We start from the raw sequence: 25,130 nt of genomic DNA on the forward strand, positions 1-25,130 counted from the left end.
AAATGAAAATAAATTAATTGTATGATGAAGGAAACTTCCACTGTATTTATGAATTTAAATAAAAGTGTTGTTTTAAAATGAAGATTTAAATAACAGCAGGATTGTGCAATCCTCTGTTTAAAGGCAAACTAATGTGTTGATTTGAATAGATCTTGGGCCTCTATTTTAAGTAAGTAAGTAAGTAATTTTTATTTATATAGCGCTTTTCCAGACCAGGGTCACAAAGCGCTTAAACAATTAAAACAATATTCAATAAAGTATATACTTTAAAGATCAAGATAAAACTGATAACACAACAGGAGTTCCAGAAAATCAAGGAAAAGCCTGAACAAATAAAAATGTCTTAAGATGTTTCTTGAAGGAGTCAGTAAGTAAGTAAGTAATTTACAAAGCTCCTTTCTGGACCAGGGACATAAAGTGCTTTAACATTCAAAAACAATACACAGTTAAAATATATACTTTAAAAGGTCAAGGACACATAAGACAAACACAGGAGTCCCAGAAAATCAGGGAAAAGCCTGCACCTTCCCGCCCACTGAAAACACTTTCTTTTCTGGAGATTAAATCTTGTTTATCATAACCACGCCCACTCCGCTGCGATTGGTCAAGCATCGAAATCTATAACCTCACATCATCAATCCAAGGGACTCATTGTATAAACAAAGCACGGCATGATTACAGCTGGCTGGGGGAGGAGTGAATCCATTAATACGTCATAATGGACTCTGCTCTTGTAACCTCTCGTTTGCCGAGATTTCAAACGGGGGAGAACTTTATAAAGTTCAAAACATCATGAGAGACTTACTATATCTTGGAGAGAAAGATTCATATGTGAGTGAGTCAGGAACAAAGTTCGTTTTGTACAACACACATTAATGTATCTTTGCTCAGGAGAATATCTCTACAATGATGTCTGACAACTAATTTGAGATAAATGCAGTCAGGTGATGAAAAAAAAGGGCTTCAAGGTTATCTCTCGTCTTTTGGCCAAAAGCTTCATTATTACCATATTACAGAACAGAGCAGCCCAAATATGTGTCACAAGATATTTATCATGAGAAGATTTACTGGCTTGATTGAGTAAAGGATTAAAGATGAGGAGATGAAGATGAGGAGATGAAATAGCTAGATTTTAACAGCAAAGTACAAGTAACAATACTTTGATTTATTATAAAACACAATGACACAGATTCAAAAATAATCAGATATTGATCAGATAACAATGGTTAAGCTAGTTTCAACAGGTGGGTTTTAAGTTGTGAGTAAAATGGTTATAACTGCACAGTGAAAAGTGACATTACTACAGAAGTTAACCACATTATGAGTACAAAGAAAAGATGAAGAAAATAATTTGAAAATAAAATTTAAAGCAATATGAGCAAAAACAAGATCAGAAAACAGATTTCAACAAGTCTAATTAAGCCAAAGCATGATATATATATATATATATATATATATATATATATATATATAAAGAAGACAAAGTGTATTTCGTTACAATCATTTAATATCATCGAATTTTAACTACAACATATTGAAATATTCTTTGTAAATGTTAATATCTGTAGAAACATCTATTGTTAAATATTATTTATGTAAAGTATATTAATACATTTGCTTGTAAAAATATCTTTAAAATGTATGTTTCATTGTGAACTAATATGGGACTTAAAAATACAAAGATTAAATGGGGCCCCTGGGATCTACAGTTTAATATATATAAAATATATAATTTCTGTTGGATTGATGTCTGAAATGTGTTTTATTCTGAAAAAAGACGAGCTTTTCTCTAAAGTAACGTTAACCTGTGACTATTGAAACAACACGATGCTTGTTTCAGTCAAGTTTACTATAAAGTAAACCTGTTAACTAGTAAAAATGAGTGACACACAAATGTTATACGACATTATCTTGTTGGAGGGAAACCGGTGCAGGCACCTGTTGAGTCAGCATTAAGCTGAGATGTAATTTTAATTAACTTTTGCCATTTTATTTTAAGCGTTTTTATCTTAAAGTTCATCATAAATATAATGCCGACGTTAAACCAGTGAAAAAATGTTTTGGACCCCTGATCTGACTGACTCATGCCTGGATGAATCAGAATGAAGATTCTTGATTCTTATCTCCGTCTGCATAGTTTAAAGTCTGTCCGGAACCCCCTTCTTTACTGGACTTCCTTCAAAGATAAAATTAAATATGACAGCCCTACCTACTGGCTAACAACAACAGATTTTCAGAACTGTCCCTTCACTCTAGACCAAGATCCAAGATAGATGCTGTCAATTTATGAACGCTAGACGCTGAGCGATAGGTGGTCGTAAAGTAGGCTCCCAATATTGTCCTCGACATGCAAACAGGCCTTGAATAGAGGAACATCGACGTTGCACAATGCTAAAACACAAGCTAGAAATTGGCGATCCAGTCGTTTGACGAGATGCTGTATTTAACCAAATTAGACGCTTTTATTCAGTCTCTGGCAGACTTAAGTGGCAGTCCGATCCCTCACCCACCACGCCCCAGCCAAGACATCCACCCACCCGATGTGACTCATGACTCTGATCTGCCAAGATTATGGAAAGCAAATGGCTCCGAGGAGGGAGAAGAAATAGCTGCGCTCACATCCCTGTGCAAAGAGTGAATAACGGATTGTGAGAAATGTTGACTGGCTTTATGGGCTTTCCCCTCGCCCAGCTCCGAACGTCGTTCCCACTGATAATCCCATGATGTGTGTAAACAAGACAGCCGCCGTTTTGAAATCATCTAATCATCTCGACTCCTACTCATGACTTCATGGAGATTAAGTGACGTCTAAACACATCAGTGAAAGCTTTGACATCTCAAATTCTTCAGCAAACATCTGGATCAGCATTTGATCAGAAGTATTTAACTTTACAATAATAAACTCAATTTGTTTACAAAGCATACCACTTGAATTCATCTTCTAGTCTAACAAAAAGAATCTGAACTTTTCTCAGTCTTTTTATTGTAGTCATTTCCTGTTTTTACTTTATCTCTGGGCTGTTTATGAACACTGCGTACACTCACAGGATATTTCTTTTGGATGATCTGTTCTTGGCCCATGAACGAAAAAGAAGCTAAAAGACAAGGGGAGTAACTGGCCTTGAGGGAAATAATGATAACTATTCATTTGTTTCTTCCGCTTTTGCTTCATGGTCAAGCACCAGGTAATATAGATGCAGAAATAGATACAATACAATGAGAATGAAAATTTTCAACATTGAAAACAACGCGACCTCTTTATGTCTAAATAAGGGTGGTGTTAGAGCCTTCGTGTCTTCGTCCTTGTACAGACGTATCATCTCAGTGCCCTTCAGTTTTTCCGACGAGAAAATAAAGCTTCCCAAAGAAGGAACTCCGTGTGTAAAAATGCTCTTAAAGGTCATAAACTGGCCTGTTACAGCTCTGTTGGAACTCTTAACGAAAGTAGAGCTGTATTTATTGTACAGGGTGTTTCAAAGTGGCGCACCATACGGTTGGAAAAAAAATAACTTGACACTTTGGTTATAAAACGTTGGAATTTTTGAACTAGTTCCACTGAGAAACGAAGCCAAGATGGGCATCACACACAGGGCCGGGTCTAGGCAGGGGCAAGAGGGGGCCTGGCCCCCTCAAATAAATGTTGTGCCCCCTCAAACTTACATGTACGTAAGTAAGTAACAGCACAATGCCCCCTCAAGATCTGTGGCTGCCCCCTCATACATGCCTGTCTAGACCCGGCCCTGATCACACATGTGTTCGGCTGGAATCTCAGAAAACAGAACAGGAGGTACCTTTGTGTGTGGGCAACGATTTCACACACTCTCATAACCGCAGCTGTTTTTTTTTAAGAGAGCATACTGTATGTATCCAAACAAAAATTACTTTAGCAATTGCAGTAAAAAAAAAGCCTTTGCTGACTCATATGTAGTAATTACCCCAGTTAACCACGTTGAATTTCCACCACCCAGCAGCACAATCTCCACCTGAGTGTGTAACATCAGACCGACAAATTCACGTCTGGTCAGTCAGCGCTATTTCGCCACTTTCTCTTTGCAAACCGCATTTTTAAATTGTGTCATATCAGCACTAACCACGAGACTAACTTCCCAAAAAAAATGAGTCGGGAAGGTATAAAAATAAAAGTGAGTCATCTTCCTGATATGACTCAACCCTGGTAACAAGAGTAAAACAGTTACCCAGCTGGACAAACACCAGTCACTGAAAGAGATTCTCTGCTGAAATTGGATATCAACAAACAAAAATACCACGGCTAGACCCCTTTAACAATGTCACATAGATAGTACAAAAATAATGAGATTCTAACCAGAGGTTTTTTCAAATATTGATGGGCCTTAAAAATGGACAAGGTTTTGTCAAATGTGTAAAATAGAGTTACATTGTAAGTAAGTAAGTAAACTATAGTATTGGACATATTTAATATGTATGTGAGGGCCCCGCGCTAAAACGCTCACTAAGTGTAAAGATAAAAAAGATAATTTAGAAAAATGTTATACAATTAATCTCTAAATAAAGTTATATTTAATTAACCGTCCAAGCCTCAGTAAAAATAATAAAACACTAAATTAATATACTAAATATTCGCGAAAAGACATTTTAAACTAAATATATAATTATATACATTTTTAACACATACCTGCAGTTTAAAACTGTAGTATAGTTGCAAAAACAGCGACTCCCATCATGCTCTACCGGTGACGTCACACGCCTCGCATCCAATCACAGGCTTTGGAGGGGTTCTTGACTCACCGAATGCGGAAAAACAAAACTTTGTCCTCGCTGCAGATAAGTTTTCACGACAAAACCATTTTTCTTCTTACATGTTAAACAATTTATAGCCTTTCAAGACCGTTTCTTCACTTTTCTGTAGAGTCTATGCGTGGGTGCGTCGATTTACGTTTACAAACAGTGATGCGATGTTAAGCTAATGTTGCGTTTACAGTCAATACACGAGTGAAATAATGGAGGTCACACCTGATGCCAAAGTAAAGAATGTGTGTTTTTCACCTGAGCAACAAAGTCAACGTGAACATAAAGAGAAGGTAATGTGTTTATCTCTATTTAAAACGTATATATTTGTAATCTTATAATTTAAAACGTGTGTCTCAATATTTTGTAGCTAAGTAACTCACTAAAGGAAAGACTGAAGAGAACCAGGCGCTCCTTTATCGCTCCATCCTCTGTGGCCAAGCGTCTTTGTGTCGATGAATTAGATGGACAGGATACCAAAGAGTCGGAGAACGGCAACAAGTCTTCATCGATCATGTCTCTTGAGGATGCAGAAAGCAACATGGCACAGTCAAGTAAAGAAGGGTCATCTGTGGAGATTCCTCAAGAACAAAACTCAACTTGTCGACGTGAGCAGCTCCACCGTGAGGTCAAGGACAAGACGGAGACTCTGCGCAGACTCAAGATGGTTAAAATGTACCGATCGAAGGTATTTCAAGAGAAAATGCTGACGAGTGAAAACATTTCTGAGGCAATACATTTTATTTTCTCTTCTCTCTCTCCCTCTAGAATGATTTAACGCAGCTGCAAACCTTGATTGACAAGTGGCGAAGTTGTGCACAGGCTGCCATGTACGAGCTGCAATCACACGTCCCGATAAATGGAGAAAAAGCCGAGCTGTCTGACCTCTTGGATCTTTTTGGTTTGGATCCCCATTTTCTGCACTTTGACCGAGCGTCGGGGGACTTCACTACATAACCTTCAAACATATCTTTAAGTTTGAGGGGGAAAAAAACATTTTAAAACGGCACTTTTACTGAGCACATTGTTTTGTGTGACAGTTTATTTAAGAGTGAAAGTTCATGTTGAATGCACAGTTCATTATTGTTATGTTAAAAAACTAAAGATGTGTTGTTAAAGCAAATGAAAATTCATGCTGGCGTCCACCATTCCAATCTGAAAAGGCAGTTTCGCCATCTGAACCTTGGGAATCCCCTTCAGTGTCTGTCTTGATGGCTCTTTTTTTCCAGTAGAATTGACGTCATCAAAAGCTGACAAAACATGCGAAGGAGAAATAATCAGTCTGTTATTTAAGAATACAACCAAAGTTTGCTACTATTATGAGATTTTGGTTACTGTAAAGTTAAAGAATATATGTTCCCCATATACATACCTGTCATTTCACAGACGTGATTCAGTTCTGAAAGAGTCGCCTCCATGTTTTGTATCTGTTGATCTAACTCTGCGTTCTCCTCGGCTTTCTTCCTTGCCTGCATGTTGAGCTTTTTGATTCTCAGTCGGCGTTTGTCAACCGCTTTCAAATGAGCCTGAAATGAGCAAACATTGACATTAAATACAATAAATGTTTTGGTTAGAGTCTTATTTCACCTTTTTGTGGAACTCTATGGTTTTTTTCAGCGTGGAGACTTGCTTAGACACTCGACTGTCACGGTCAATTTTGTTGAGATACTGGAAAAAGAAAGAGAAGAGCGTGTGAAATAAATGTTTGCTGTTGTTCCATTTAACATGGCAGTTTCTTTTCCCCAGCTTCTAGTAGTAAATGTTTTATTAGTACAGTTTAACTAGTTTGTACATGCTACTCTACTTTTTTTCTTTTTTTTGTGGAATGCAACTTGATGAAACGTTCTAATCACAAGTACCCCTTGTTTCCAGTTGGGTATATAAATACACTTCGATGCGGGAAGATTTTACTCTAGGAGCAGTTGTTTCACAAATTCCACCAGTAAGTTATAGCATATTTGCTGAAGAAACATCTGTGCCTCAGAAAGATGTTTTGTGGATCAACACAGGAGTTTCTGATCGTAAATGTCTCATTGGATGAGGGTTCAAACTTTTATTTCAAAATCTTCTTAATGGGTCCTTCAGCAACCAGCTCACAGATTACACCTTTAACATGACTACGATGAAGATAAGTAAAAAAGATGTTAAAAAAAAAGGAAACTTGGCATAAACATTTCATGACTAATAATACTGTTTATATCCTTGGCACTGGATCTTCCCATTTTCCTTTGCCAATAGAAATCTGAAACAATACCTGGAAACTTCATCTAACCACTCCTTGTAAAAATAAATCCAGAACTGTAGTAGATGTAGAATTAGGTTTAAGATGTACTGTAGATAAAGAAACTATTAAGTTGTTTTCCAGTGTGGTGGTTCACAGAAAAAAAGAAGTTCAAGCATTTTAACCTATTGAGTCCCTGGTTATAGAACAGACTATATAATTTTTAGCGAACCTGCTAAAATTGACACACTCAACGAGAGCCTGATAAAACTTGAGTAATTATCTGAGTGTTTGTTTGCAAACATGTTGCCTCATTATAAAAAAAAGCTGAAGCACAAACATTTCCCAATTGTTTTATTGTTTTCCTCCATCAAGTATTCAATTATAATGGGGTTCCTTATGTATTATTATATATTATTATAATCGATTACATGAATTATCTGTCATTTGGTTATATTTTACAGCATGATCTTCATTGGTCAACAAGAACATAAATCTTCGTTGATTTACATTCTTTAATCTCACAGGTCTCATTACATGACTCAAAAGTCTGGATTTGACCCCCGGGCCTTGGATCTGACAGGCAATATATAATGACTGCATGAAACACTTGTATTATTTTAGTGTTGCGTCTGTTTGGAAAATGTGTTTGGAGTTATTTGCTTGAGGTTTTTTTTCTTTAAACTCTGGCTTCAATTATCTGCCTGAAAAACACCTGACGCTGCCAAAGTGAAATACCTGTACTACCGTCTTGAAATGATGACAAGTTCACCCTGTTAACCTGAAAGCAGATGTTACCTGCTCTCTGCACGCAAAGGACGGTGTAGAGACAATCACCTCTTTTTGGTCTTCTGTGAGGCGAAGCATCTGAATGTCCCTCGACTTGTTCTTCAAATCCTCTATCTGCATCCTCCTCTTCTTGTTTTCCCACTCCATTTTGATCAGGCCTTTGCGGAGTTCTTTAGTTTCCTCCATGGTGGCAATTTTCTGTTCACCTAGTGTCTGATTGTGATGAATACACACTTTTTCATTAAACACAACGAGATTTAGGATCAAACTGAAACATCATTCTCAGTACATAACCTAATGTCACATGAATCTGCTCATATATGTGTATTATTTTCATATTTACATCACTAATGTTCTAGTTTTTCACTCCTGAATGTTCTTAATGATTTGATTTGAAAATGACTCAAGCTGACCTGGATGCTTCTGTTGAGGTCCTCAACAACACTCCTGTGGAGAAGAACAGCATCTCTGTAGTCCGGGGCCAGTTCTGTGATGGAGACCTCCACCTGGCCTTGTTTAAGTAAGGCCTGGACCATTGTGTCCATCTGGAGCACATTTCTTGTCTTTTGTAAACTGCAAGAAAGTTAAGTTGAACAACATGTATGCATCCAGCCGTCTATTTATCTTCTTTATATATATATATATATATATATATATATATACATACATATACATATACATACACATATTTATTTTAAAGGATACAATTGTAACTTATAAAACACAAATAGTATTCTAACATTAAAAAATGCGAAGTAATGGGGCAAAAAAATGTAATTGACAAACCATTTGAAGGTTGTATTACTTTAAAATAACTGATTGGTCTCATCTTTAGAAGATATGTTCACAAGGCCCAGAGACAACACAGGGGATACCACAAACACATTTCAGGCCTTTGGGTCACCTTGACCCTGAGATAACACAAGGGTTATAAGGTCTACAACTATGCATTATTTCTGTAGTGATATAATAATGCAGATTGTTTCATGAAACCATGTAGATGTGTTTTCTTTATATTTAATTATTAAAGCTAATGCTATTTTGATGTTGTTTCAACCTTTTATTCGATACTTACTACTGTATTCTTACTTGCAACAAAGCAAAAACATCAAAACAATTTGAAGCGTTATTACCTTTCAAGCTCACTGTTAAGTGTTTGGATCTGTTGCTGAGCAATCACATTTTCTTCATTCCTCTTTTGCAGGAACGCTTGCATCTCTGCCATCGTTAGAGCGTTTACTCTGACCTGCCAGGATCCAAAAAACAACATCAAAAGGGAAAACAAAAGCTCAGATTCAATGGAATGCTTTTATTTAGTTAGCATGTGCGTGGACTGGAGTAAAAGACTTTGTCTGTTGCCGTTTCACTCCTACAAATGTAAGATCTTCAGTGTTGAACTGTCTTTGTCCTCAAGTTACCTTTTGCTCACTGGCTGCTTTAGCCCGGCGCACAAGACAAAATCTCTCCCAGATTGACGGGTTCAAGCCTTCTGGCATATTCTCCTTAGCATCCAGCTCATCCATCGCCTTTAGAATTTTGTCGAATGCATCAGGGCCTTGAGATGCACACAGAGTCGGCTCTCTGAGTGGTTTGGAGCAGTTTTCAGTCCTTAATTTCTGAACCCTGTGCAGAGATGGAACATTGTCAGTTTATCCTAACAGTTTGTACCAGTATCTTTGACAAACCTCGGTCTCTTTTTGAACAGTTTATAAAGATGGTCGACAACAAGTCTTGGCAAATCCAAAAACTCTTTTCTAAAGTCTTTGTCAAGGATCTTAAAAGAAAGATTAGAGTAAAATCATCTTAAAATCTGATCTCACAACTGAATTTCAGTACTTGCCCCAAAGTTGTCCAACTCCAAACAAGGGGATAGATTTTAAAAGATGAATCGTTTGTAGTAGCAGTACAGAATAGAAGAATGATATAAGATAACACACAAAATAATCCCCCATTTGACTCACCCTGTCCTCAGCCAGCAGGCTTTCATATGATTCACGAAACAATTCCACTTCTTCTTGGTGTTTACTCAGGATGCTTCCCAATTTTTCCTGGCAGAAGATATTTTGATTTATAGGATTTTATATAATATTTTACAGAAGCCAAATTTGTGTTGAACGTGTTTATTCTTGTTTAAGCAATCAAATTAAATACAATATTCACTTATGTGTCATAGATAATTAGAAGTTGTCTTTTTAACCTTTTGTGCCAGAACTTGTTCCAGTTTCTGCGTGAGCTCCACTTCATATGCTCTCATCACTCCATCAATATAGATTGAATGCTTGAGACATATTATTTTGAGCTGCTCCTGCCAAGTTAAACAGGATACAGGTGTCTTAGCTGTTATTAACAAAAGAGCGTTGTTACGTACTTTCACCAGCTCACCTGATAAACAGCCATTTGACATTTAATTTTCATCTCAAAGAGCTTTTTCAAGCTTCTGTCAAACTTCTCAGCGGCGTCAGCGGTGGATGCCTGAAGCTTCTTCATCTCCGTCTCAAGACACTGCAATGACACACACATTCATTAATTAGTTTTTTTCATTCATGTTCTATCAGTTTGCTGCTCTACCTTTTTGTATTTCTCCTTCTCTTCGCACAGTACTTGAGTTTTCCTTTCAAACTCTTTATAGACCTTTTTCTCCTCTTCACTCCAGTGGACGTCAGGTTTGGTCAAAACAAACTCAGGCGGAGGTATTTCCTGTGGAGTAGATTCAAAAGAAACTATGGAGCCGTCACAATGGCTCCTACAATTTAATTGACACGGAAAATGTGAAAGAATTTAGCTCGGGATGAAATTGAAGGGAAGTTGACAAATTCATTAATTTTTACACTTAACAAGGTCAAAGAATAGTTTTTCTTCAAATTAAAATAAAAACAATGAGATTTTTTGTCCCCTTTTTCTTTTTTCTTTAACATTAACATTAACATTTATTTTAGCTTTGACACTTAATCTTTTCACAAATTTATATTAACTTTATTTTATATATAATTAATTTGTGTTCACAAATTGGGTTCCCATCTAAATACTTAATCTTGTTTTAGCTCTAAATTAATCTGAGAAATTTGATAAATTTAAGATTATATTACATGGAATCAAGTTTTTATCTCTTAATTGAATGAGTATTACGATTTAATTATTACTTATTATTTAATCAATGCACTGAACCTATTCTTTCTCAATTAGTTTACATTTATTACCTACATTTTAAAGATAAAAAAAGATTCACATTTTATATACAGTTTTGATTATTATAATAGTTACTTTTCACAGTTAATGTCTCCATAGTATAGTCAGTAACGATTGTTTAATAAATCATAAATAATAAGAAACATAAACAGACTCTATAGTTACTACCTGGAATATAGATTAAAAAAAAAAGAGAAAATGATTATCTTTCCAAGTTTTTTTCACGTTCTTCAGAAGAAGTTGTGAAAGTGAATAACTTTGATGGTAGTTGAACTTTATTTCTTCTATGTATGTGTTCTTATGGGAAGTTAAGTAGTTAATTTCCTTCAGATTTTTTAATTTTGACTCACCAGTTTAAGGAAACCCTGCGTTTTAACTTCCAGAACTCCAGCCATCATGACTTCAAGAGCCCTATCTCTGGACCCATCACTCTGAAAGAAACATTATGGTTCATTTGACTTGTGCTTTGTATCCACAGGATACAACTTTGTTTGGAGGTTTAAAAAAAACAGACGCAAAAAAAAAAAGGAAGGCCCATTATCAGCAAACCTCTGCAGTCAAACGTTTCTGCTCCTCCTGCCTCTTCCTCTCCTCTTCCTGTCTTTGCTCCTCAGGGCTCAGAATCTTTACTGTTTCTATCTAAACAAAATAAAAAAAGTTAATACAATTTAACATTTTTTCTTTCCAATCATGTGTTTGCTTATGTAGCCATTATGAGACAGTTGTTACCTCAGAATCCTCCACAGTGAACAATCTCTCGGGAATCTCACTGACGGTCAACACAGGCTCCCAAAGGTCCTCTTTTAACTCCAGTTCCGCCATGATCTCCCTAATTTGCCTGTTCCTGTCTCTAACATGGTTGATTTGCTGCACCTTCTGTCTGTGCACGCATTCAAATTCATTGTTGAAAGCTGTCTTAACTTTGTGTATCACATCCTGCAAATGAAAGTTGAAAAATATTTTCACTAAGACATTGTCTTGTTGTTGCGAGGGAGGGAAAACAAGCAGTCTGAGCTTTTTCTATGAATGAAAACATTTAAAATATTTGTATATTGGTGTAGTCAGATCTACGGGACAGACTGTAGCTAAATCTGTAAGAAGATAAACCATCACTTTGCGTTAGTATGAACAACTTAACATTCTATTTTTACATATAACTAAATAAACACATATCAGTCCAATAAATCATTTGGACTGACACCTCTGATCAGTTGTTCCCACCTGCAGCAGAACCATCTGATTGATCTTCTGGTCTGTGGTTAATACGCTGAACTGATCATACAAGTCCGGGTGAGAACATTCCAGCTGAGCAGAGTAGCTGCTCGCGAACACGTCTCTTCTTTCTTCTTGTTTTTTAGAACTCTCGTCGGTGGTGTTGTCATTTTTCTGTTGGTGACTCTTCCGTTTCTGAAAGTCGAAAAATAAAAAGTTGAAATTGTAATTTCCATCTCACTAATAACATCACTTTTACTTTTTCTGGGCACAGCTTCAATGACTCAATGTTTGTTTTACTTGTAATATAATATAATCTATACAAGCTTTAATATAACTAATATTTTAAGAAGCCATGTAGGTGTCTAATCTAAAACATTAATCAACTAAATTTGGCGTTGCAATAAAACTGAATAAAGACTTTAAGTGTAGTTTCTTACCGTAATGTAAGCTTTTTCTAGCGATCTCATAACTTCAACTCGACGAAGATCCTCCAACTCTGCCTTTGTTGGCTCTCTGAGAGCAAAGTTCTTCACTTCGTGATCAGAGTGAAAAGACTGCAGGGTTTCATTAACAATAATTCATTTTAATTCATATTCATCAAATATCATTTCAGATTTTAAGTGTGTCATTGTACCCTGACAGCTCGACGTTTCACCATCATGGAATCCCAGAGTTCTCGCTTCAGGTCTGCACACAGATTATCTCTTTCTTGAATTTGCTGCTTTATATTAGTTTTCACCTGCAATATATCAACGGTGTTTTTATGAACATTAAACATTATTTCCCTTACAAACGTAAGAAATAGTGATGGCTTGATGAGGCCTCATTAAACAACTGTGTAGTGAATACTACACATCACGTATCATGATACAGTGTATCTTTTTTGTAACTTTCTACTTTTTAATCTTGGGCTCTTATCCCCTAATTCAATAAAAAACCTGGCATTATTTTCAAATGTAGTGCCATCTAGTGGCCTTTTAAAATGTAAACACTGTTTCATGATACAATGTCTTCACTCACCTCATCAACCTTATCATTAGTAAGAACTACCTGATCGACTTCTTCTTCCAAAAGTGCTTCCACCTTCTTCTGACCATTGACATCTAAGTTGAACTGCAGAAGATCCATTCTTTCCATTTGAGGAACATTCTCATTTTCACTGATCATATCCTGGACCTGCAAGTTCAGATGAGTGCTTTAAATAAATTGTCCAAAATCAAGCTAAAAAATCTAAGCTAAAAAAGGCTGACTCTGGTCATGCAAGGTGTAATTATGTGAGTCACACTCATTTATGAAACATGTGTTTACATTGGGATGTTGGTTTGTTAGAATGTTTGTGACGATCTTTCTGTCTCTGGAAATTCAGTTTCTCTGCAGGATATTTCCAAGTAAACATTGTTAAATCAAATTATTTCAACTTACTGCGTCATGCAACTCTTGGAGTCTTTCCCTGAGGTTTTCCTTTTTCAGGGAATAATTTTGATCCTCCTCCTGTAAGATCTAAAGTCAACAAGAAGATTAAAGCTTCCTCTACTTACTGAACCGTGTCATAGTTTTTGAGAATGAGAAATTGTGACATTTTTACAGTAGTTAACTTGTTTTTAAGGTTCAATCATTTAACTGACAAACAAAATAATTTTCAAGACATTGTTTTTTAAATGTACTGACCAGATTGTGTCTACTTTCCAGCCAGGTGAGGTTTGAATGTGAATCACCGCTGTCGTCATGCTCTGTAACATCCACACTCACTTCTTTCTTGCGCATCTATGATGAAATCTTTATAGGTCACCACATCAACAAGTACAGTAATCTACTCTGATTCTCATTCAACCAAGTTGTGGACTGCAAAAAATGAATTTGCATTCAATTAAGATTTGGCCCATGTGCTTTAAAAAAAGAGGAAATTATAAATTAGTGAAAATTTAAAGCCAAAAAAGCAAAACGTCATTATTTGTGTAATTATTTTAGTAATATTAAAGTTTAAGTTTTATCTGTTTAAGTTATTTTATAGATGAAAATAGAAAAAAATCAAGCTGTTCATTTTAATGCTACAATAATAAACACTTTTTTAGGAGCAGATAAAACCCTCAATCTTACAATGCAATGGAAGAAACCTGAGTGCACCAAAATCAAAATTAAATAATAAATAATTTGTATATTTATTAATTAAATTGAATGTGATTAAATTGATGCCACGTGAAGTTCGGCATGTGTTTATTTCAGATCAACAAAAAGGCTCTAAATAAACTTGTTTTCTCCTGAGCTACATTATACAAACACTCGACTAATCTGAAGTATGTGACACTGACTCATCTTCAACCACACAACAGCATCTCTTGTGTATTACATTGAGCTGCGGATGAGCTTGTAAAGTAGGGACAGTGTTGAATGGAATATGATATGAGAACATATTTAAACTCACCCGACTGCTGTCTTGCATATTAACTAAAGACTTCCACTCAGGCAGACCAATGATCACAGAGTCTTCTGCGCTGAATTGCTCTTTCAATTTGTTGGATTTTTTTTCATCTGCTTGTTCTTCGTTAAATCTAAACATAACATTTGATAACAGGAAACAAAGGGAGATCAGAAAAATGACTGATCACTTGACATACTGTATGTTTGAGAAAAATGTCATAACAATCATTTGTTTTCAGGACTAAATCAGACGTGAGTCATAGTGAAAGTAACAGCGCCCTCTACTGCTCATCTCTGCACACTGTGTAATACCTGAACTCAGAGCAGACGAGGCAACCATCTTTAAAGCCAGCAGTGAGAAGTGACTGACTATCCATTGAAAAACAAACACTTTGAATCCCTTCGAGATGACTGGAGTGACACTGCTTGTCCACATGATGATCCTGTAAATGTAAACATGTCAAAATGAAAGTCTTGAATAAAGTTAAAGATCCCTTATTAAAAGATACCAGTGAGGAGGTTTCGCTGATTTGCAGCAGGCCGTCTCTGCCCAACGAGGCTAACCACACATGGTCATGGGAAAGTACAAGTGTGGCTGGGCCCAGGGGTTGACCTTTCACTTCCTTTGTTAGCTCCAGCACAACCGTCTGATCGCTGCTTTGTGTTTCCTGGGAAAGTAAATGCAGAGCGTCACAACACTTCAACCTCTAGTTTAATTTAATGAATTGATAATTGAGCTGACAAGAACCAAACCTGTGGAAGCTGAAAAAACTGAAGTGTTCTCCTACAGTGACAATAAGCAAAAACTGAATTGACTCCAAGGACACAGGAGCAAACAGGATGAGGTAGTTCGTAGTTCGACACGTTCAATACGTCATCAGGAAGGCGACCATGTCGATCTACTCTAACAGAGCCTGCATGGAAGAAGAGAAGAAGCTCAAAGGTTTGCATGTTGGAATGACAGCAGGTATGGTTTACACCTTGTGTAGGTTTATTAAACAATATAAATACTTACAATATATAAATATTGTCATTAAGGAGATCAACAAGTTAATAAATATAATATGGCTTGAATATAAATTAAACTGTGTATATATATATATATATATATATATATATATATATATACACATGTCAAAATATTTTATTGGCTGTTGATCTAAAAGTGGAGGAGAAATATAGATGGCCTTAAAACAAGGGAGCATGGAAGAGAGTGCGATCTATTATTTCACCATGCATCTCCGATGCCATTTCATATTTTTGTGCCAAGTCATGTCTAGTTGTCATCTGATCACGCGTGACTTGCAGGGGAGGCAACATCTCAACCGTTGCAATCTTTTCAGGTTCTACTGGCTTTTTTGTGAAGCGTCGTTAAAACCATTCATCATGATAAAAGAAGCAACCCTTGAAGATAAATGATGACAGTGCACTTTCTTTGTCACTGTCAACATAATTGTCTCTGTTGTATTGTATCATGTAAACGGTCAAATAATTGTCTAAGCTTTAGTATAGACAGGAAAGGGAGAATTATAAGACTCGTATTTAAAGGTTTTGCCATTTATTTATTGGCATTTAATCTGATAAATGATGCCCCTTATATATTCAAGATCTGATTGTAATATTAAATAATAGAAGGCAGAAATGAACTACATTACTAGGCAAAGTACTGTATATAAGTATATAATATTTAATATATTTTTCTTTCATTAAACATGCTAGGGTCGATTTTCTGCCAAGTGCGATGGATTAGGAAAAGTTACATAGAAGTTGTTAAGGGCCAAAAGAAGGACAAAAACTTTGGAGGACCTCTGACTTCTAAATGGCTTAATGCTTACATTTTGAACTACAGAGCTCGTAATAGTTTCAAATCTTCCTTGGAATGAGTTGAAGAAGATGATGCTATTGTAGCACTAATAACAGTTAAGTAGTATGGTCATGACCGTTTTTGGCGAACAAATAAGGCCAAAAACAAAGAATCTGTCACAGAGCCGTTCATTGCTGTCATATAAGCTCAATGTAGCACCTTTGAGAGCGTAACCAAGCGTAACCAAGCTGACTCAAGTGCCCTTTATAGATATAGATCTACAAAATTCTTGACCAAACCTTATTTGTGCAGGCTTTTCCATGATTTTCTGGAACTCCTGTGTTTGTCTTATGTATCTTGATCTTTTAAAGTATATAATTTAACTGTGAATTGTATTATGATTGTTAAAGCGCTTTGTGAACCTGGTCTAGAAAGGCGCTTTACAAAAAACTATTACTTACTTACTTACTAAAACACTTTAATTAATCCTTAAAGATGCAAGGAAGTATTGAACTATGAACTATAATATTTCATGACATATGTTGAATAATAATCAATCTCCAACATGCATAATACAAAGTTATAATAAAGATAACTGTAGATGTAAATTTGTATTTTGAATGAGATATGAGTCAGACCTTTATTAAACTGAAAGAAGTTTTAATATTTACCTGAAATGACTCTGGTTGACAGAGTGAACAATGTAAGAAAGCTGCTCTCCTGAGTTTTGCTTTCCTCTCCACTACATAGAGTGAGAACTTCTACCCGCCCATGCTCAGGAAAGCATCGAGCAGACAATGACAGAACTGGTCCGGCAACAACTAGAAGCACATAAATCATGTAGTTAACAACATAATTTATCCTTCTTTTATCTTTGCATCAAAATGGTGCACTTTCTCATACTTTGAGAACAGCTTTGAAAGAGTTTCGTGCCGTGTACCTGCATATCCGATGACTGAAAACGTACGTGATGCTTTTGCATTTAGCACAAAAACATTTGGCTCCTTGGCTGCAGTCAGCAGGAAGTGGCCTGTTTGATCAAAGCTGCAAATATGAAATGAAATCCTATTTAAAAACCTACTAAGATATTTTAACCACCAAACTTTCTAACAAAGCTACATTTCCTTTGAAGATTCCACTTGAGTTGAGGTTAAATATACATTTAAAACACATCAACAAGGAGGGATTATAGCAGCTTTTTACTTTAGTTTCTTGTTGATTTGAATGTGTGGTAAAACTTGTAGTTAATTTGTTTTGACAAATATAAAGAAGAAAAAAAGGCTCATAAGAGTTTCATTCAAGAGCCGATATATAGATTCCATCTTTTCTTAATAATCACTTCTTAAGTTATTAATAGCTATGACATTTACTAGCGAAGTGCTTTTAGGGATTCCATGTTTTCTTTTCTACCTGTTAGTCACATGACACGGCAGTAACGACTTGACCATTGCTTTTGATGAACAAGTGATGGAGAATACTTGCATTATGTGATGCACTGGAGAAATATACAAACGAATCTTGTGAACCAAACGTGGCCGCTGAAGGTCATTGAGGTCTATCAGCAAGACGTGTCCTGAAGCAGTACCCACTGCTGCATATGTTGCGATAGGACAACATGCTAGACTTGTCACCTGAAGACAAGTAGACTTTTAATATCTTAATATTTCAAGGACATATTTAAAAAAAAATAATGAAGGATGTTTTGACCTGAACATTGAGCGACAGAGAACTTAGACAAATTCCATCTGCAGACCACAGCTGAAGTCGTCCCACTTTCCTCACCGACTATGAGCATAAACTTTATATGAGAGTAAATTATGGTTGAGATATAAATGTCAAGTGATAAAAATAAGTTACCACACAAATATTCTCATTGGACTGCAAAAAAGCAGCTGCCAAAAAGTTTCCTCTGAGAACATCCAGCACTTTCACAACCTCCGACTGGCCTGTGTTGGTTGTGTATATTTGTCCCTGTGGACGAGAGGTTTGCATATTGTTTAATAATTTACTGCCTTATAATCACAAATCATTTATTTTCTCACCAAGCTGGAAGCCAAGAGCAGAGTTTCATAATCAGGGGAGAAGGCAAGGGTCGAGATAGGAGTTTCAAACTCCCATGTTTGTGCGATAGTAACCTGAGATCCTTTAATGGTCAGACGGTGCACCTTGTTGTCCTGAAAGACGCATTTAGTTTGCAAATAAGAAATATCTCAAGCTGCATCCCAACCTCTTATCATCAAATAATATCAATCTCTCTGTTGACTTACCTTCCCAAGAGAAATTAAACCATTTCTGTGCAGAGATAAGGCTTGGAAACTGCACTGCTTCAATTCAGGATTTACATCGGGACCTAAATAATGAGAATAATATTAAAGATTAACTACAACTTTATTCAGTAAACCAAAATATAAATTACCAGAAATTGACAACAATAATATTTTTACTCATCGCAACAATAAAGTCAATCAAGAACCAAAACAATTGTTTTAAATTAAATTAATTGAAAGAAAATATTTGTTTGAGAAAGTCTGAAAATGGATGCACAGATGATAAGAACAGTCTTCTATCTCCTAAATCTTGTTTTTATACATGAGGAAAAAATCTAATTGTTTGTGTATGATTGTGTTAGATGGACCAGATGAGATTAAAATATTTATTTCCCTCATCTTCCAATCAAAACACTGCATTTAAATGAGAAGGTGTGCTTACTCGAGGGGTTAAAGATGAGGGACACAGTGAGGAATTCTGAATCAACAAGCAGCAGGAAACCTTCCATGCATCCCACGTACAGCTCAGACGAGGCTGTCCAGCAGATGGAGACAGGAGTGAGTCTGGACTTGGAGGAGAGCTCGGTCTAGGCAAACACATGACACAGCAATTATTTCCCTCCAAAAGACGTCAAATGATATTGTTTTAAAAAACGTACACAAATACTCTGTGAGTCATCTCTAGAAACCCCTGCTATGGATGATGGTGACATGTCTGGTCCAAAGTAGGTGAAGTCCATGTTGTCGTTTCGAGAGGAAGGAAACTTGCTTTCAACAAACGATCCATCTGCCTCAGGAAGTTGTACAACACTGCGAGATGACACGTGAAATAACAGGTTATGTAATTCTTAGTGTAAATACTGATTTGACCGATCATTTTGATCCCTACAAGATATCAGATGAAATATTTTCAAATGTTTAGCAGACATGTAAACACTTATGGAAATAGCACAATATTTACATAGAGGTTTGCTGGATTTACATACCCAGGGTTCAAACATAAATCTCCCTCGCTGTGTTGAAGTAAGTATCTTTAACCTTTTAAGGCTGATACAGGGAAATTATGGTCATTAAATCACTTTGTTTAAGGACCCCCACCCCATTTTTCTAAAATGAATGTATTTAAAACTAAATAATATACAATAAACAAACAATAGCTTACTCAGATTTATTTTATCTACTTAACATTGTTTGCATTAGATTTTTTTTTTTTCCAGAATCAGAAACTTCTATTGCCAGTGTTCTAAACACAACATGGGATTTTTGGGGGTTTCAGTACAGCATTTTTGTTAAACAAATTAGATTTTAAAGAGGTTTTCTCTTTCTAGAGGATATTTAAATAAAAAAAATGGGGAATTATATATAAATTATAGCTTAAGCTTAATTTAAAATGTCCTTCTTTATTGCTTAATGTTAAGTTTTCCGATAATATAAAATCATTTATAAGTCCCTTCTCACTTTTGGCTTGATGAACAGTCACAGTAGATGTGGGAATCTAACTTCCCAACTTGTTTCTGCCTTATGTTTTTACCTCTTAACAGCTCTTGCTATTTACATTTAAATGTTAGTTTCTAATGGGATGTCTTTTCAAGGAGGAGATATAAATGTTTATTTCTCTACAATGGTTTCGACAATAAGGTTGGATGGCAGTCGACTGTAATCAACACCTTTTATCTCAGTTTTCCGATGTTTGTTCTACCTGGGTTTGAGTATGTGGGTGTTTACACTCTTTTCAATATTCCAGACTGTGATGAACGACGCGCCCAGAACACAGAACTGAAACCAGTTCAAAGGGTTGAACACCAATGACACGATGTCGCTGCCGCTTTGTGTGTGCCTGCATAGTGACTCTGCATTTTCCCAGTTCCTATAATGCAAAGTCATCGTGACATTAGTAATCAGAACATTAGTAAACTCAACATTGGAATTTTAACTTGACACAAATATATTTATTAAAAGTAATACATTACTATTAATACATATATATTTTCACAGTAATATGTTGAAGCTTCTTACCATATAGTGACTGTAAAGTCAGGCGCTGAGGAACAAGCAGCCAGATAAGGTCCTCCATCACTTAAAGCTAACAATGAGTAATTCAATATGGCGCCTCCTGAGAAGTAGAAAATTTGCTTTTAATAAATGTTTACACTTTCTTTAAAGAAGAAAAATGTCACAAATGACAATCTACTGAAAGCTCTAAGTAAGAGTGTTTTGTTTCTTGAAAAATATTTAATTTTGACAATATATTTTATATTTTAATATGCTAATACTTGTATATATTAAGTTGTAAATGTCTTTATGGTTCTAAATGTATGTTTAGAGTATGTTTAATATGTATAATGGGAAAGTTACTTGACTTAACTTGCATGAACAAATCTATTTCTGTTTTGTTTGGATTTAAATTTGAGAATTTCTATTTGGTCTCTATGGATTTTGTATGATGGATGATAATTGTTTTATCTATTTGGTGTTAGTATTGTTCTCATTGTTCATCTTTTTTTATATGCACTGATAGTCTCTGCAAGTCTCCTTGGTCTTGAGCACCTTGTTATACCTTCTTTTCATCCTCATTTAGCACTTTGCTTGTCCAACATTTATTTTATTAAGTATAATAAAACTTAACCCAATCTAACATTATTTATTAATATATTAAAGTTTTTTTTTAATAAAATCTTAAATTTGATTTGACACTTGTAGTTGTTTAAACTTGCCATCAATAACATTGTAAGTAAGTAAGTAAGTCATTTGTATTTATATAGCGCTTTTCCAGACCAGGGTCACAAAGCGCTTAAACAATCAAAACTATATTTAATAAAATGTATATTTTAAAGGTCAAGATAACACCGAGAACAACACAGGAGTTCCAGAAAATCAAGGAAAAGCCTGCACAAATAAAAATGTCTTAAGATGTTTCTTGAAGGACTCAGTAGATCCATCAAGCGCAAAGAGAGAGGAAGATCGTTGTTTTACCTTTCAGTTGTTGTTTGAGTTTGAGATCGTGGAATGAATAGATGAAGATGCAGGGCTGGAATTTTAACTCAGCAAAAGCAAAGATACCACTGATGCCACTTGTAGTCAAAGCACCAGCACCTCTTCCAGGGCTCTCAAGCACACTCCGCTGCCTCGTCTCCAAATTGAGAAAACAAACGTGACTTCCACATAAATAACATATAGTTTTGTCGTCAACAAACTCAATTTTTTGATTCGTAGAGCCTTGTATCCACCTGGAAATGATAATAAGAACATATTTAAGTCGTGTTTGCATCTCAGGGGTATCATAAAATCATGAAAAATGTCATACCTTATTTCTAAACTTCCAGTCTTTTCCATTTTTATCAAACAAAACTGACATTTAACGACGTTTTTAAACAGTAAATAGAGCGTTAGAGAAGAGATGGAGGAGGGGGTTGTTTGTCTCCTTGGAGACCACAACACTCTCCAGACTCCGCCTGTTTCAATTTCATTGGTCGACTTGAGCGAAGGTTTGATTCCGGAAATAATAAAAAAAAAGATACTTATATGAAGCACAAGGCGTTTCTAGAGTCACTTCGACTTTTCTCTTTTCTCAACGACTCGTAAAAGACGTCACTGCAGAGATGGCTTCAGAGAAGTGCCTCGCCAAAGGTAAAATGTTACTTATTTTTTATAATATACATATCGTCTCCTGTCAGCGACGCAGCTGTTACTGTGCATGTCTGGCTTTTAAAACTTGTTTTATTTAATATTTTAAAGTAATTCGTCGAGAAAAAAAAAAAATGTTGAACCTTTTCCTCACCTGCGCCGTCGTCGTCAAACCGGAAGCTGAAGGTTATAAACTCGCGCTAAAAAGAAAAATCCTTATTTAATTGTATCCCGAATTTATCATTAAATATATTTGTTTTTATTTTTATTTCAAATATTTAATGATTCGATATATTTTAATTTGTGCATTTGATAAAATATTTTTGTTGGGATCGATTTGTAAATAAAGTTTGAATTATTTGAATTACTGTACATACTGTATGGATTTATTCGACAATGAATACGTTAGGAGTCGTTTTTTCTTTGTTTCTAATTTATATATATACAGTATATATATATATAATATCTTTACTTAAAATCTCTCATTTTGGCCCGACACTGAAAAACGAATCAAATAAATATATAAATAATCTAAAATACAACAACTTGCATATGAATCAAAGCAGCATTTACCGCCAACATATATTGGTAAAGGAGGAGAAATTGCTAAACATAAATGGCTTTAAAATATGTTAGTTTATATTTATATGCAAAAGTAACATGACCGGCAGATTGACCAGGTAGTGTGTATATAATAATATATAAATTGTTCATGTTTTTTTTAGGTTCACCTGCACCTTGCCGTGTTCCTAAAGGTCTCATCCGAGTCTACAGCATGAGGTTCTGTCCTTACGCTGAAAGAGCAAGATTGGTGCTGAAAGCCAAGGGAATCAAGTACAGTAACATTTTTCTATCACATCTCTCTGAGCTTGTTACTTTCTGGTGGTTCATTGTATTGATGTCTTTTATCTAGGCACGAAGTCATCAACATTAATTTGGCCGAAAAACCAGAATGGTTTTTGAAGAAGAATCCTTTGGGAATGGTACCAGTTCTGGAGACGGACAATGAAGACATCATATATGAATCTCCAATCACCTGTGAGTACCTGGACGAGCAGTATGGAGGTGAAAACCTCTATCCCACCTGTCCACTGGGGAAAGCATTGCAGAAGATGATGCTGGAGCACTACTCAAAGGTATATCGACGTTCTGCTTTTACACAAATATAAAAGTAGAATTTTTATTGTGACAAGCATTTGTATCTTTTAATACCAGGTGGTCCAGTTGTTCTACAAGATTGCAATGGGCCGGAAAAAGGGTGACAATGTTTCTGAAATGGAGGTGGATCTGGAGAAGAAGTTAGAGGCGTTCGAAAAGGTTGGTTAGTGCAATGTCTCTCCCAAACCTGTCACTTTAAGCTATAAATTGACGTCAAGAAGGAAAATGGTATATACAGTATGTCCTCCATTTAGACTTTAGACTTTAGACTTGCTTTTATTGTCATTGCACAGAAAACACAGCAGTGAAACTGGCAACGAAATTCCGTTACTCGGCAACTGTTAAAAAATACAGCAGAGAGATGTATAGAAAAAGTATAAATATAAATATTAGTAAGAATTAATAATATCGATGTGGCGAGATGAAGAAAATACCTTAGGCCTAGGATTATCTCATTTTTTAAGACTAACATGTAGAAAAACGTTCCCTTTTTAATCACATGATCGTTGTTTTTCTCTTTATTAGGTTAAAAAATGAACTGTCAGAATGATCATGCCATAAATCTAGTTCTCACGTACCTTAAGTCAGAATATTTAAAAAGTATTGAATTCCCTAATCTATAAATTAGGCCTTAATTGTTTTGTTTTTTCTTTGTTTAATTAAATTTTCATCATACTTGAGATTTTACATTAATTTCAAATCCCAAAACTTTTATTAAAATTGATTTACTGTTATTCAAAAAATGTACAGACAGATGTGGATAAATAAAGATTGAATTATTAAATGAAATAAAGAAAAACATAATTCAGTTTAATTAATAAGTGTTAATTAATAAAACAATTGTATTGCCAATATTGTTCTTGATGGCTAAATGCAGTATAAACCAGGGTGTACTTTGTGCAGGAAACGGTATTTCCTTTTGGTAAAAATTGTCCCTAAACGTAGGAAATGGTACCAAAAACGTAAGATTAAATTATGAGAACCCTGAAAAAAAGTGCTCTGTCGAACACAGGTTAAACTCCGTTTTGCTTTTCAGGACCTGGTGGAAAAGAAGACGGAGTTCTTTGCAGGAGACCGCGTGGGCATGATCGATTACATGATGTGGCCTTGGTTTGAAAGAGAAAAATCCTTTGGACTTACACAGTGAGTAGACAAAGATGGACATTAAAAAAATAATACTTTATTAATGACTTCCTTATCATAAGGTCAAGATAAAAAATACAATGTTTAATTTGTTGAGCTGTACAATACACTGCAGGGAGTCATTGAAAACAAACGTGTTGAGCAGTTTGATTCCCTTTGTCATGGCAGATTCCTGGTTAAAACTCCTGGGCTGAGAAAGTGGATCAAGAGCATGAAGGAAGTGCCTGCCGTCAAAGACACCATGCACTCCGACGAGCTTCTCCAGGGGTTCGTCGACAGCTGGCTCGGTGGAAAGGCCGACTACGACTACGGCCTGTAGAGACACATCACCCTTGTACACTGAATTTCTTTCTGGCAATTTTAAACATTCAGCAACGTAAATGTAAGGGGAAAAACTTTGAGTTACTGCTTTTGTGTCTTAAAAGAATATAAATGTGGTTCATTGTGACCTTGTCAAAATAAAACATCTAAGACCTAGTTGTCTTTTTCATTTCCCATAACACTTAATAATACAAAAAATATTTAATATTTGAAATAA

The 25,130-nt window shown here is 35.6% G+C and overlaps 3 protein-coding genes across 5 annotated transcripts; 2 read left to right on the plus strand and 1 right to left on the minus strand.

Annotated features, from left to right (window-relative positions):
• Positions 1–4,780: 4,780 nt before the first annotated feature.
• Positions 4,781–5,737, plus strand: sfr1 (SWI5-dependent homologous recombination repair protein 1). Its single transcript, XM_087802171.1, has 4 exons — positions 4,781–4,901; positions 4,961–5,060; positions 5,138–5,455; positions 5,536–5,737. The coding sequence occupies exons 1-4, from the start codon at positions 4,894–4,896 to the stop codon at positions 5,722–5,724; spliced, it is 615 nt and encodes a 204-aa protein (XP_087658297.1). The 5' UTR covers positions 4,781–4,893; the 3' UTR covers positions 5,725–5,737.
• A 128-nt stretch (positions 5,738–5,865) lies between these two features.
• cfap43 (cilia and flagella associated protein 43) lies at positions 5,866–22,158 on the minus strand. 3 transcript variants are annotated; one of them, XM_087802167.1, is made up of 38 exons: positions 21,972–22,158; positions 21,641–21,894; positions 20,684–20,780; positions 20,367–20,534; positions 19,327–19,477; positions 19,110–19,254; positions 18,668–18,750; positions 18,443–18,574; positions 18,258–18,371; positions 18,108–18,185; positions 17,883–18,031; positions 17,341–17,444; positions 17,072–17,221; positions 15,350–15,510; positions 15,106–15,264; positions 14,909–15,039; positions 14,601–14,727; positions 13,847–13,942; positions 13,601–13,678; positions 13,229–13,354; positions 12,813–12,917; positions 12,616–12,732; positions 12,185–12,370; positions 11,693–11,899; positions 11,513–11,602; positions 11,314–11,394; positions 10,346–10,474; positions 10,160–10,279; positions 9,975–10,076; positions 9,739–9,825; positions 9,463–9,551; positions 9,196–9,400; positions 8,911–9,023; positions 8,191–8,350; positions 7,826–7,990; positions 6,355–6,435; positions 6,140–6,293; positions 5,866–6,017 (listed from the first exon to the last, which is right to left on the minus strand). In XM_087802167.1, the coding sequence occupies exons 1-38, from the start codon at positions 21,998–22,000 to the stop codon at positions 5,881–5,883; spliced, it is 4,860 nt and encodes a 1,619-aa protein (XP_087658293.1). In that variant the 5' UTR covers positions 22,001–22,158; the 3' UTR covers positions 5,866–5,880. The 3 variants fall into 3 exon arrangements, with proteins under 3 accessions (XP_087658293.1, XP_087658294.1, XP_087658292.1); XM_087802168.1 differs by having other exon boundaries at positions 9,975–10,082; positions 13,601–13,669; positions 21,972–22,157; XM_087802166.1 differs by having other exon boundaries at positions 9,975–10,082; positions 21,972–22,157.
• Positions 22,159–22,160: 2 nt separating this feature from the next.
• On the plus strand, positions 22,161–25,069 carry LOC148069562 (glutathione S-transferase omega-1-like). The gene is made up of 6 exons (XM_087802170.1): positions 22,161–22,294; positions 23,017–23,125; positions 23,205–23,427; positions 23,507–23,608; positions 24,486–24,592; positions 24,761–25,069. The coding sequence occupies exons 1-6, from the start codon at positions 22,267–22,269 to the stop codon at positions 24,909–24,911; spliced, it is 720 nt and encodes a 239-aa protein (XP_087658296.1). The 5' UTR covers positions 22,161–22,266; the 3' UTR covers positions 24,912–25,069.
• Positions 25,070–25,130: the final 61 nt, after the last annotated feature.

Source organism: Callionymus lyra, chromosome 11 (genome assembly GCF_982586985.1).
Source record: "Callionymus lyra chromosome 11, fCalLyr1.hap1.1, whole genome shotgun sequence".
NCBI lineage: Eukaryota > Metazoa > Chordata > Actinopteri > Syngnathiformes > Callionymidae > Callionymus > Callionymus lyra.

Excerpts from the sequence above, each read along its gene's own strand:
- cfap43 (XM_087802166.1), bottom strand. The coding sequence starts at position 22,000 with ATGGAAAAGACTGGAAGTTTAGAAATAAG. Across the intron at positions 17,222-17,340 it reads TTCAGTCATCGGATATGCAG|TTGTTGCCGGACCAGTTCTG; the intron begins GTACACGGCACG and ends ATGTGCTTCTAG. Across the intron at positions 9,826-9,974 it reads AACAAGTTCTGGCACAAAAG|GAAAAATTGGGAAGCATCCT; the intron begins GTTAAAAAGACA and ends ATCTTCTGCCAG.
- LOC148069562 (XM_087802170.1), top strand. The coding sequence starts at position 22,267 with ATGGCTTCAGAGAAGTGCCTCGCCAAAG. Across the intron at positions 22,295-23,016 it reads AGAGAAGTGCCTCGCCAAAG|GTTCACCTGCACCTTGCCGT; the intron begins GTAAAATGTTAC and ends TGTTTTTTTTAG. Across the intron at positions 23,428-23,506 it reads TGCTGGAGCACTACTCAAAG|GTGGTCCAGTTGTTCTACAA; the intron begins GTATATCGACGT and ends TTTTAATACCAG.
- sfr1 (XM_087802171.1), top strand. Across the intron at positions 5,061-5,137 it reads AACGTGAACATAAAGAGAAG|CTAAGTAACTCACTAAAGGA; the intron begins GTAATGTGTTTA and ends AATATTTTGTAG. Across the intron at positions 5,456-5,535 it reads TTAAAATGTACCGATCGAAG|AATGATTTAACGCAGCTGCA; the intron begins GTATTTCAAGAG and ends CTCTCCCTCTAG.